Here is a 14,164-nt window from a genome sequence, read left to right as displayed (position 1 = left end):
AACGGTGCATTTCAGAAAGGCGGAGCATAGAGGAGCAACAATTATGTACAGTATGTGGAATATAATGTGTTTTTGAACCTTAAACCGCATAAACATTGCATTACACCAAATACACAAAATAATGTTCTTTTTAGCAACGTCATATGACCCCTTTAAATCATGTTTTGCACTGCCTGCTTTTAAGAGTACTCCATAGGTTTCAGTTTGTGTTTATGAGTAAGATTTAATTTAAAGGTGTCATGAACTGCCTTTGTTTTTTGTTTTTGTACTGTTCTCTGAGGTCCACTTATAATGTTATCAGGATTTTTGCATCAAAAAACATAATTTAGAAGTAAGACTTGGAACTGCTACGATTTGGCTAACAATTGTGTATGATTGACTGCATACATTCTTCACAGATGGACATTGCTGTGATTTAGGTTCAGTAAATATCAAACTATCTGTAATAACAGGCAAAGCAGTTGTGATCATGTGATGAAAACAGTTACTCACACTTGTGTGGTGCTACTTCGGTATAGTCGGCAAAGCATCGTCGTTTAGTTTAAATTTTTCTGAAAATCATGCATCAAATTGTGCCTTTTTCGTAAACAAATTCACAGTAAAATGAAGCGAACAAAGGCCAAGTTCTTAATGATGCGGTCTGGAACTTCATAAAAAATAAAGTTCATCAAAGAAAGTTTATCGTTTGGTTTCTGTGTAGACCTGTCTTTGCCGCTCTTGTCATTTAACTACTACAGTATGTGCGTGAGTCGTGGGCGGGGCTAAACTGGCAGTGATGTAGAATCGGTGGGCAGGGCTAAACAGGCAGCGATGTAGAAGCAGGCGTTGATCATCTTCTGCTGAGGTGGTGTTTAGCCACACTATTGCGTCATAAAGTGGCACATTCCACAGGCTGTCGTTTTGGTAGATTGGCTTCAATATAAGATCTTTTGTGGCTTAATGACACAATTTTGAGTTTGTTTTTTATAGTACAATGACCTCTTATTTGTCATAAGATTAAAGTCCCCCTATTATGGATTTTACAGCGATCTATCACGCCACATTAAAGAGCGCCAAAATGGTATTTGTTGTTTGAATTTCCTAATAAAATGGACAGAATTTGAAATCTGAGATTGTATTTCACATCAAAAGTAACAATGCACAAAGCTTAGCCTATTGCCTACTGTGCATTCATCAAATGAAAACAGCATCGATTGGGAGTTAAGAAACGATATTGGTTCATAAAAATAAGAATCTATTAAAACAGAGAAATATTTTTTTTTGTTTTTTTTATCCAGCACTAGCATAGTTTTTAGTTTTAGCATAGTGTCCTCCGCTGTCACTGCAGTGTTGAACATGAAAAGTGACGCAGTCTCTGTTCATCTGTTCTCTTCATAAATAAATGTCTATATGCTCGTCCTTTAGGTTCATTATTAAAAAATGAAAACATGAACAAAAATAAAAGCAATTAAATGGGTTGTTATAATTAAAATATGAAAATTAAAATGACGGGTAATAATAGATTATGACAGAATTTTTACGATCCTGTCCTTCAAAATGACGGACAATATGAAACATTAGCATATTGCCTGCCCACTTGTTGGTCTTTTCACGTTGGTCTGAATGAAAATGCAAATTCATTCTTTGCCACTAGGTGCCGCTAGGAAAATTGATCTGGTGGCAAGAAAAGCATGATACAAAAGATTTCTGTTAAAATATATGCTTTTATGTTAGTCAGAAAATCCTGCAAAAAGATTTGACAAATATTAAGCAGCACAGTTTTCAACACTGATAATAAAAAGAAATGTTACTTAAGCAGCAAATCAGGAAATTAGAATGATTTCTGAAGGATCGTGTGAGACAGAAGACTGGTGTACTGGCTCATGAAAATATATAAAAAAATGTATATATTAAAGTAGATATTTTACAATATAACTGTTAAAAATTAGTACAATCTCACTGTATTTTTATCTAATAAGTGCAGCCTTGGTGAGCATAGGATATAACTGTTTCAAAAACATCAAAATTCTTACAGACCCCAAACTACACTAAAGCCCAGTTGTGGCAAAATATATTCTAGAATTATTGGAAAAAATTCAAATGAGTTTCCTCTGACCCTCAAAGAGATGGTTATCGTGAAGAACCTGTCTTGTGTTAACCTTACTAGACCCTGCAGTTTTCTGTGACTCTTGACATTGGGGGTTTAATGATGCTCGGTTTGAGTATTCTTGTGTAAACAGATAAGCTCTGTTTTGCATAGGTCATAATAAAGGCCAAACTCGCAGTGCTTGTTGAATCAGTGCACATGAGGTCAGGTGGCTAAAACAAGCACTCGATTTGGGAATAATAATTGACACTTTAAATATAGTCTAAATTAGTTTAATTGATCAAATGACACTTCTAATCCACTCACAGTTTTTGGGAAAGATATAGGAGATGCAAGCAACACCATTTTCACTCCCATTTTGCATAGCTGCCTTGATCTTATATCGATTTGAGTGGTTTTTAGTAAGGCTTGTTTCATTCGGTTTTGCTCCATATAAACAGCTCTTTTCTGTGGAAGAGAGTGAAATACAACATTGAGAAATAGATGTTGATATGAGCACTTTGAAGAGGAGCTGGCTCGCTTTATGAATGATAGTTTTCTATAGATCATTGTGCTGGTCAATTTTCTTCTTCAATTCCCCTGTTTGTCATGGTCGGCCCTCAGTGATACATCAGACGCTATCAATATTTCACACTTTTATTTTTATTTTTTTTCACTCTCATTTAAATTCTCTTTCCATGTACTGCTTGTAAGGATCTGTGGGAAGGGAGGGGAGGTTTGAGTTTCCAATTATCATTTTAATCTATTAATTATTTTTGGGGCAGCTATGGTTGAGATGATGCTTTTTGGGACAGAAACATTCAGTTTTGCTGCTGCTTTTTGAATTGTCAAAGGTCCAAGAGGGGTTTGAAGGTCTCTCTCAGCTGACTAGAAAGGGAATTTTATCTTTTTAATTTGTCTCTCTTAATTCGGCCTGCCAGATTAGTTTTTTTCCAGATGAAAGGAGGAACCTTCATCGCACTGCTGAGGACTTGAAAGAATACATTTGTAATTACCTCCCTCTCTGAAACTGGCTTTTCACACGCGCATACACACAGATGCATAAACACTCACGCGTGGGTAGATGACAAAATTATTAACCAGCATTATATATATATTTAAGCATTTATGTATGTGCATGTTCAAGTTCATTTCAAGTTCATTTATTTATCAAGCACATTTAAAAACAGCCACAAGACTGACCAAAGTGCTGTACATTAAAATAAACCATAAACACATAAAACAGAGATAATACAACATATAAATTAAAAACCAAAAGGAATGACAAATAGACATTCTTAAAACAGAGTAATAATCCAGAGCATAATACAGTGTAATAAGAAAGGGATATTAGTAGGCCAGATCAAACAAGTGTGTTTTTAAAAGTGACTTGAAAACGGATAGCGAAGATGCCACTCTAATCTCAGGTGGCAGATTGTTCTATAACCGAGGCCCGACCACAGAGAAAGCTTGATCCCCTCTACGTTTAAGTCTGGACAGAGGGACTAAAAGGAGATTCTGATCACTGGATCTTAGATTTCTAGTGGGAGTATAAAAATGCAACAGCTCTGAAAGATAGCTAGGGGCTTGGTTATGTAAGATTTGTACACCAATAAGAGAATTTTAAAAACCAGCCAGTGGAGGGCCCTCAGTATAGGGGCGATGTGATCATTTTTTTTGACTATTTTGAATAAATCTAGCAGCAGCGTTTTGAACCAATTGTAGGCGAGTGATTTGTGATTTTGAAATACTGTAATATAGTGAGTTGCAGTAATCTAAACGTGAGGTAATAAAGGCGTGGACAACAGTCTCTAACATTTTGGCATTTAAAAAGTGTTTGATTTTAGGCAGCAAGCATAGTTGATAAAAACTGGAACCAATTACAGAAGAAATATGTTTATCCAATTTTAATGACTCGTCGAGATGGACACCCAGATTTCGCACCCGAGAAGATCTGGAGGCCGATAAGCTGCCCAGATCTAGGCTGATAGCCCGAGAATGATCAGTAGGACTAAAAACAATCACCTCTGTTTTATTTTCATTTAATGTTAAAAATTTTTGAGCAAGCCAGATTTTGACCTCTTCTAAGCACCTTATTAAAGTACAAAGTGCTGAAGGATCATTTTTCTTAAAAGGTAAATAGATCTGGGTGTCATCAGCGTAGAAATGAAAAGAGACCCCATGCTTTCTTAGAATGGAACCCAAAGGAAGCATGTACAGGGAAAAAAGGGAGGGCGCCAATATCGAGCCTTGAGGGAGGCCACAGGTGAGATGAGCAATGGAGGAAGAGAAGTTACCTACTTTGACAAAAAAATGTTTAAGAAAATGGATGTATTTTTAGATGCTACAATCTCTTAAATCAAATATTTTATTCAAGTAGTCCTATGGTGTGACAATTTGATTTTTTTACAAGTGCAAGATATTCCATTCCAAGTTGTCTCTAAATGAGTCCCAATTAATATATAATAAAACTCCTAAAATTAGTTTTTGAAAAGATTTTTAATTTAATTTAATTTAATATTTAATTTTATTTTAGAGGGTAAGCTTCCATACAAATTGTGTGAATTTAAGTGGACGTTTATATTTTATATAGAAATATTCATAATATTAAATAATAAATAAATATTTGGAATATTACGGAAATATTCATAATATTAAATAATAAATAAATATTTGGAATATTACGTTTCCGTTATATTAAATATTTTTTACAGACAGTATTTAAGGGAAATCGTCAGTGTGTATCAAAGTTATGCTGCCTGCAGGTAACATATATACAAAATAGACATATATAATTTTTGATATAATTGTTTATTAATTGTAGCACATTTCATAATTCTGACAGCCCTAACTCTATACTTTAAGAATAATTTGGAAAAATATTTTTTAAATGTTTTTATCTCTGTGACAGTGTCAACAACTTGCATGCCTGCAATCCTTTTTTTTTCTTTTTTTTCTTTTAATCAGTATATCACATGAATTTCTTATTATTCTTTTCTCCAGTTTTTTTTCCCTCTGTCTTTTCTTTTAATCGCTTTGGTTTCTCTCTTTCTGGACATGATTTGCTCTTTCTTTAAACACCAAAATACCAGAAACACTCACAGACAAGGCGGATTTATCTGTGGCTTTTCTGTTTCGTTATTTTTCCTGATTTCTTTTTTCGTCTTTTTTCTCCCTCCCTCCATCCCTCCCTCCGTCGGGTTCTCCACATCTGTTTAAGTTATCTCTTTGCAGTCTGGTGTTACCCTAGAAACCAAAGCAAACACTGAACCACTGCAGCCTTACTAACACAATACCTCCCTGTCTTTCTCTCTCTCTCTCTCTCTCCTTCTCTTACTCTCTCCCATCCTTCCCAGCAGGCTCACTCCTCATCTGGGGGCGAAATTGAATTGGGATTTTTTTTCTTTAGCTTAATGAAAAAAGAATTATGAGTTTTACAGTATTTTGGCGTGAGGATGTGATTTGGGTGGGTGTGTGAGAATCTGTAAGTCTGGGGCGGCAACAACCCCAATTTAAAATGAGCTCAACCCTCTGGTGGGTCCAGTGCTAACCCTTCTCCATTCCTTTTATTATTTTCTTCTTTTTCTCTACCTTTTCTCATGTTCTTGGCACCCTGGTTCTCTGGCTCCCTTAAATAGTGTGTGTTTGTGTGTGCTGCAGCCCAGATCCACATCAATGTCTTTAGTTACTGCAGTGATTTAGGTTCACATACAGTATATATATCACCTCCCAGATATATATCTTTGTTGTTGCACAAAGCTTGGATGCCCAGGCTGGGCTCATGGGCATTAGTTACTTAATCTGAAAACAAAATCAGCCCCCTTGGGTTGAGCCAAATCCATCATGGCTGTCAATACAGTGGTTTTAGACATCCATCTGGCCTGAATGTGGCTCCCCAAACCGCTAAACTCCATGATCCACTGTCCCAGAGTACTCCGGTGGACTTCATTGACTCTACTCAATGATCTGGACACATCATTGGAATCTGTTTGGCCTCAAGTCTCTCTTTAATTGGCCAGGAAAGAGAGCGGGCGCCTCTGATCATTTCCTCCACATAAATCCAACCAATCGTCACTCTGGTTGATTCCAGTAATGCAAGATCTTTGTTGCTTTTGTAGAATAAGAAGGGTGTCTGCCCACAGTGTTTTTGTGCTTATCCTAACCAGACATGACGGCAAAATTTAGTGAGTGATAAAAGCTATCTCTTTTGTTTTTTTTATCTGTGTTGTTGTCTTAATCAGTCTGTTTTGTCAGTCACTTTTTTTTTTTTACCCATAAGAGTTTTCTTTTGTGAATCACACAATGAATAAATTCTAAATAATACACTGATTGCTTTTTTCTATGCAATTACAATGAATCAGGAATGGTTCAAGCTTCAAATGGTGCTTTTCCACTGAATGGCACGGCACGGTACGGTTCAGTACAGTTCATTTTTGGTTTTCCACTGGCTACAGTACCTGGTACTTTTTTCAGTACCACCTCGGTTGAGGTTCCAAGCAAACCGCACCGAACCGTTACCAAAATGTGACGTGTAAACTCTGCTGATCACTGATTGGCCAGAGAAAATCTTCACTGCCTGTGTCATAGAACTTGCGACATGAGACACAACAGACCCGCTAGATCAGGGCTGTCCAAACTCGGTCCTGGAGGGCCGGTGTCCTGCAGAGTTTAGCTCCAACTTGCCTCAACACACCTGCATGGAAGTTTCTAGTATGCTTATTAAGAGCTTGATTAGCTGCTTCAGGTGTGTTTAATTAGGGTTGGAGCTAAACTCTGCAGGACACCGGCCCTCCAGGACCGAGTTTGGACAGCCCTTTGCTAGATGATCAGCACAGCCAGCGAAGGATTGAACGCAACTGTTTTGAATGAACACATCTTTTTTTGTAACAACCAAAAAATGTGTTACCAAAAAAGTTTCGTTGTCTGTTGAGGAAGAACAGATGTTCCTCTCGTTGATAGCCGATGAGCGGATCCAGCGAGAGATTGATGGAGCGATGCGGAATGAAAAGGTTTTTCAGGAGTCACGGCAGTAGAGTTGGCGAAACTATAACGAAATGTGAATAATTCCACCCACTCTAAAGTGGTACTAAACTGCAGTGGAAACACAAACCGAGCCGTGCCATGCCATACTGATCCGTGCTGAGCCGAGTTGTGAACCGAATCAACATCCATTAGATTTCATTGAGATCTGGCTCGAAATAGTTTTTTTTCCTAAATCAGGCATGCTAGTTCGGTTGGATGTCAAGATTAAATAACTATTCATTAAATAACTACTTAAATGCATTTTTTTTTTACACAAATCTTAAAATACTTTTTTTTTTATTATATTGAAGAGAAGTAACTAATATATTTAAAATAAAAAGTGTTCCATGAATGAAATTTTGTGCTACAATTTGGAATAACACTAGGGTGAGTAAATATACATTTTATTTTTTGGGCTGAACTATGCCTTAATATATTGTTTCTTTTTAGTGTAGACAGACAATTGACGCTGCTCTTGTCTTGTTAGAATAAATTGTCTGTTTTAGTGCGGACAGACAAATTACTTGTCATGTCGCATCTGGATACTGTGTCAACTCAGTCTCTCTGTAATCTGTTGCTTTGTGGTAATTGTTTTCCCAAAGTACAAGTTTTCATGGTTGATCAGTACCTCTCATTGTCTGTGACACATTACTGTCATGTGTTAAGATAAGTGGTTTAGACTGACTTATACTGGTTCATTGTGTGTTTTGGCCAGCGTGTACTGTGTTATGCTGTGGCGGTTTGCGCTGACTCCAGATGACCCAAACCTTCCTTCAAGAGTGCTCTGAAATAGGATGGTGTGATTTTAATGAGTCACCTTTCTCCAGCGGTTCAGCTTTTACCGGGACACCACGTTCCCCAGTCTGACGCTCACCTCATGCGATTGCATCACTGACAGGTTCCACTTACCGTCATGTATGGTGTTTTCTTTCCTAATCAAATAATAGATAAACAACTTCCAACTGTTTTTTTTAGGGGATGTTAATATTCACTGAGTCATTTGAGACTGCAGTCACTGGCGGTTTATTCATGAAGCCCATTTTAGATCAGCAGAGTTTTGTTTTGATTTGTTTGTGTGTGTTTCAGACAGAGCGAGAAACAGAAATGGTGAAATGTTATTAAATATGCTAATGAAAGCCAGGAGATGCAGATAGGGGGTGTAAGTGTATCTGTGTTACTGAACTTTTGCTGGGTTTGTGGCTTTACTTAGCTGCAATTTAGGGACAAAACTGTTCCCAGAACATAGCTGGGAACAGCTATGTATATATGTATATAAATATATACATGTAAATATTTCCAAAATATATACTGTATGTGTGTGTATTTATGTATAAATAATGAATGTACACAGTACACACACATATATATATATTATGTAAACAAAAACTTTTCTTTTGGATGCGATTAATGATTATTTGATTGACAGCACTAATATATACGTATATGATAGATAGATAGATAGATAGATAGATAGATAGATAGATAGATAGATAGATAGATAGATAGATAGATAGATAGATAGATAGATAGATAGATTCATACAATTGTCACTGGAATAAAAATATATTTCTAATACAAATAATTTAAAATACAACTTACATGGCCTGACAGAAATAACTATGCACAGCAAATTTGGCATAAGCTTGTGTGTAAGTGAACCCACAGTATATTATTGTTGTGTCTTTTTGAATGCATGCTGCAGGCGTGTGTGTTGTATGTGGGTATATACAGTAAGATAGAGTGTGTTTGTTTGTGTGTGTGTGTGTGTGTGTGTGAGATTCAGATAGCGGGACAGGGAAAGATCCATAGAGCTCATTGAACTCTGAATAATGAGGTGCATGGTAAAAGATGGAGGTCATACAGGGATGCTTGCCCTCATTCATCAGAGCTGGCGCGCCTCCACAGAAAGACTCTTCAGAAACATTAAAAACGGCTTCCAGGGCCACACACACATTCCCTCTTTCTCTTTTCTCTCTTTTAGTCTCCACAAGCTTGCTTTGTTGCCAAACTTGCAGAGCCAGCAAACTATATAACTTGCCCTGTAGGGGCAGTTTAAGAAAAAAAATCTGTCTGTTTTTTATTTATTTTTTTGCTGTTCGGAGTCTAGTTAAGCTGTGGTTTACGGTACAATCTTCTCTTTAAATATACAGTGTACAGATCCCTTGAAGTTGTGTCGTCTTTTTTGTTCACTACCGTTTTTACGGTCATCAGTCCTAATCTGAATTTGTGTTCCTTTGCAATCCACAGTCTTCTGGGTCTTGTTCGCTCTGTTTTGGAAATGTAGTGTAGTCTACGGTTTGCCGCTGCACTTCTGGAGTGTCACAACATCGTATATCAACTGTAAATCAACATTTGGCTAAGGAGTAGAGTCTTGCTTTTGTAAAACATTTTATTTTAGTACGCAGTAAGTTTGTTTCCTGTCATGTCACCTATTAACAGACCCATTTTGGCATTCATTTGTTGAACCAATCTGTGTATACTAAAGCCACATGGTCCATATCATGGTCAATATTAGGGATGTTTTTTATTTATTAATGTTGTCTGATATTGGATATTTAAGCATTAACTTAAATATTTCTAAAATATTGTTAGTTAATAATTTTATAACAATGTTAAATGTAGAAAATCTGATTAATTTATAACCATTATTATTAATTCATATCCAATTATATTCATTAATATACATTTTTCCAACTGTACATTATAACGTTGAAGTATTATAATTTACTTTTATAAAACTTTACTTTACACAAAGTAGTATAGAATTTGGTAAGTAATAAAGTTTATCAAGCTGTTCCAGGCTTGTTGACCAGGTCATAAAGCTGGTTTGTTGGTGGTCCAAGATCTACTAGCTTGAACTGAGTAATCACCGATTTGGAGAAGTTGCAACCCAGCTACCTTGTTCCAAAAGACTAGTCTGGTTTTATCTGGATTTTCCAGCAGTTAATTAATGAGAGATTTCTTTGTAGTGCACATAGACCTTACAAGATGACTTGGTGTTAACATAAATCTGTGTGGACGTGCACCAGGGTATACATGTTCATGCATGATAGAGAGCTGCTCCTGGTTTGTCCGCACCCCCGGGATCTCACTTCCCCACATATGTCCAGCATTTTTCTTCAAGATTAATGGAACATGCTGGCGAGGCTAATTTGTTGTTAATGGGGTTTACCAAGAACAGATAAACTGCTTTTGAAGACATTTTCCCAATCCTTGGTCCTACGGGCTGCTGTCCTGTTATAAAATATGGATATCATTCTACTAGTTACAGTGGGACCTGTTTTGCATATCGCATGGTACATGCAAATGATCTTGATGTATGCAGAACGTGATGAATTATTAATTAGGAATCCATGCTATCTGCTTTTTTTAAATTCTCTGTTCCTCTGTTGATGGTTAAGATGTACTTTGATCATTTGACTTTCCCATAAGATTTTGATCTTTATGGCGTTGCCAAGATACTGGCAGAGTTTTACATTTCTAGTCCAAGCATACTGAAATTTCAATACAAATGTGGTGTGAGCAAAACAATTATTTTATTCTCTAGTGTTGAAAAAACATTATTATAACCGTAGAAATTAAATACAACAATTTAATAAAACATATATTTTTCTAATTGATATTTTAAGGTCAAATATAATTTAAAATGAGATCAATTTTGCTAAATTTTATTAGATATAAAGACTTTTTTATAGCTATTTTTTCCAAACCAAGTGAGGGTTGTGTTTAAAACAAGGACAAAATTGAATTCATCATGTTTTAAGGATGTTTAGATATTAATTAGATTTTTAGATTTTTTAAATATATTAAAATAGAAAACGGTTATTTTTAATCTAGGTATTTTAATCAAATAAATACATACTTATTGAGTATAAGAGTCTTCATTCAAATTTTAAATATTTGTAATTAAGAAAAAAATGTAAAAAAAAAATAAATAAATTATATATTTATATATTTGTAATTTTTTCTTGCAGCGTGGCTTTGCTTTATTTCTTTATTTATTTATTTATTTATTTTTGTAATGTCACTTCACATTTAACATTTAGGATGTTTGTGACCTTGCTAAAACAAATTGTGGCATCTATATAAAGGCCTGTTTATGGAAAAACTGTGAATGTAAGAATTAGTCAGATTCCCTTTTGGTTTACCTGAGTTTCTCCTTCGTTCCTCTGCAGTACTCATCTGGAGAAGAGCCTGCAGATGCTGATGGACCGCGTGGATGACATGAGTCAGGACATTGTCAAGTACAACAACTACTGCCGCAGTCTCAGCAAGCAACAGCAACAGAAACATCAGGTAATCCATCAAACGGCTACACCTGTCTTTTCATCCAGAGATTTTCCCACACTGTTCCTGCCATAGTCGTGAACGGTACCTCAAATCATCCAGCTTGTTGAGAAAAGGTGTGCTATTACTTTCAAGTGATCAGATTTTCACTTAGCAGACAGTAGAAGGAGTACAGCCATATCTTGGGACCAGAATATTACAGGGACGTGAGAGTGGGCTGTGGACGATTGTGACATGAATGGAGCGCACACTTTTGAATGCTTTGATGTGCTTGTGGGATGAGAGCTATCATAAGCGTGTAAATACTAGTTACCGTTAATGGTAGCTTTGCTAGCGTGATGTGTGCTCATGGGAAAACAGGTTGAACACCACAAAGATCACAATAAGGGGCTTGCGCTGAATGAGCGTCTGACGAGGCTTGATTTTCTCTCTTGATGTTATGCTCTGTAAGATATAATTATAATACAGTTGTAATTGATGAAACTAGAAACCCAGGAATTAGCTCTGAGGCTGTAATCAAAGCTTTGTTTCGAAAACACGGTGCACTTTGGAGGGTTGGTACAGTTTTTAGAAATTAAAGATCGTACTCTTAAATAATTGTTTGTTAATTCACAGTGTAGACAAGAGAAAGTGTGATTCTCATGAAAACGGTCAAGAAATGTTTCGATCATATTCCACCCCGAAAAGCAAAAGACAAAAATAGCAAATTTATAGTTATTTTGCATTTTTACATGAAGAGATCAAATAACATTTAAAGGTTGTTTTTACACATCTCTCCTGTAAACAAACAAATAAATAAATATAAAATTAAAGGATACATTTTATATAACTGTAAGGAGAATAATGAATGTAAATATTTCTAAATTTTTACATTTTAAAAAAGAATTGTTCACTATATAATTAAACTGTTTTTTTTTTGTTTTTTTTAAATAATAGTAATAATAATAAATGTTTCTTAAACACCAAATCAGCATATTGAACTGATTTCTGAAGGGTCATGTGACACTGAAGACTGGAGTAATGGAATTTTGCCATTTGCTATAACAGGAATAAAGTATATAAAATAAAATTATAAAAGAAATATAAAACAGTTGCTTACATTTTTTAAATGTTTTTCACATTATTAAAGATTTTACTGTATTTTTGATCAAATGCAGCCTTGGTGAGCATACTGTAAGTGTAATAATAATTTAACATAATTATAATATAAATTTTATAATTTTTTCATAAAAAACACAAATTTATGAATGCTATTGTATATACAGAATGTGGTATATACTGAAATTAAGCTGATTTTTAGTGGTCCAACAAATAGTTTTATTGTCTCTATGCAGAGTTTTAGGGTGAAGTATGACCTTGATGTTTCTTCATGAGGTTCATCCAAGTTCAAGAGTTTTCCTTCATTTTCAAATATAAGGCTGCAAATCTTCCTATTCATGCGAGAGTGTCTGGGATTTTTGTGCCATGCAGCCAGCCAAGGCACTGACTCTATAAAGTCAGTGAAGTTAAAAGAGATTTATTGAGTGACTGTATCAAGGCCTGTATGAGACAGGAGAGGCGAGGTGGTAATGGCCTTCCTCAGTGCTGGACTCTGATGCTCTGAACTTTGTGATTGATTGAAGTACATGTGACCTCCCAAATTCCCCTGATACTGGAATGACATAGTGATTCTCTCATTATTCACTAATTTCTTTAAATCTAATACTTGATGCAGAAAATGTGATTGATTACAAGGAGGCACAAAGGACACAATGCACTTGCATTATCAGTGATTAGTTGAATGTTTACTCTGATGTTATAGGAAATATACAGTTTAGGTTTATTTTTCATTTGTCATCCTTCAGTTCCTTCACAACAAAGTCATCATTGTCTATTGTTCCAGCTGTCATCTTCCCCTTCTTTTAAATACACTGCCACCTCTCCTGGCCTGTCATGGCCATCTTAAAAGGTTGCCTCTCAGAAGATTTGCTTTCATTCAGGCAAGCCCGGGGGTTAATAAAAAAAGATTGGGATATCAAGTTCAGAATAACCGTTTGTTCTTCATCCATCTACAGTACATTCAGAGACGGCAACAGGAGAACGCGCAGAGACAGAGTCGAGGAGAGCCTCTGCTTCCTGAGGAAGACCTGAGCAAGTTGTTCAAGCCTCCTCAGCCGCCTCCACGAATGGACACCCTGCTCATTTGTAGTATGTCATCTTTCCTTCAAGCATTTGATATAATAAATAATATATATTTTTATCATATAAATTATTTATTACATAATACACATTTAATAATTTTAACACACACACACACACACACACACACATAAATATGATATAAACATCAGCAAGAACACCAAATTGCATATTTTTGCTCGGTATGGGAATTTTTCCCTTCATCTCTTTTATCATACTATTTCAGCCATAAAAACCTTAAATATGATACTTAAAAAAAAACATGCAAACTTTTTTTTTTATCTAAAAGTTCAAAATGGTTCAATTAAAAAAAAAAAGATTTTTCAAACTGTTATTTCATATCAGTTTGTCTGGCTTTTCAGCATAAGTAGAAATATATCATGTTTACACATTACAAGTTGTGTTTACAAGCATTAAGTGGATGATTAGTGTCTGCTCAGTAATGGAAGCTAAATCTCTGCTCTTGAGCGAAGTGAGGCATCCCAACACAGCGCTGTCTCATTTGGATATGAAAAGATTTGGACTTGTCCCTTTTTCTGTCCTGTGGAGTTGAGATGGAAGGGAGAAAGGAAGGGAGGAGAGGTAATTTATGAGGAACATTACAGAGGCCTT

General features: G+C 35.7%; 1 protein-coding gene across 1 annotated transcript in view; it reads left to right on the top strand.

Moving 5' to 3' along the window:
- The window catches only part of eif3hb (eukaryotic translation initiation factor 3, subunit H, b), a 61,570-nt gene that overhangs the window by 42,337 nt on the left and 5,069 nt on the right, over positions 1-14,164 (top strand). The window contains exons 6-7 of the mRNA XM_079381467.1: positions 11,263-11,383; positions 13,429-13,561. Of these exons, the coding sequence (XP_079237593.1) occupies positions 11,263-11,383; positions 13,429-13,561 (254 nt within the window). The remainder of the gene's footprint in view (positions 1-11,262; positions 11,384-13,428; positions 13,562-14,164) is intronic.

Source organism: Barbus barbus (genome assembly GCF_936440315.1).
Source record: "Barbus barbus genome assembly, chromosome: 27".
Lineage (NCBI taxonomy): Eukaryota > Metazoa > Chordata > Actinopteri > Cypriniformes > Cyprinidae > Barbus > Barbus barbus.
The sequence above is the reverse complement of the archived record's forward strand: the minus strand, read 5'-3'. Positions and strand labels throughout refer to the sequence as shown.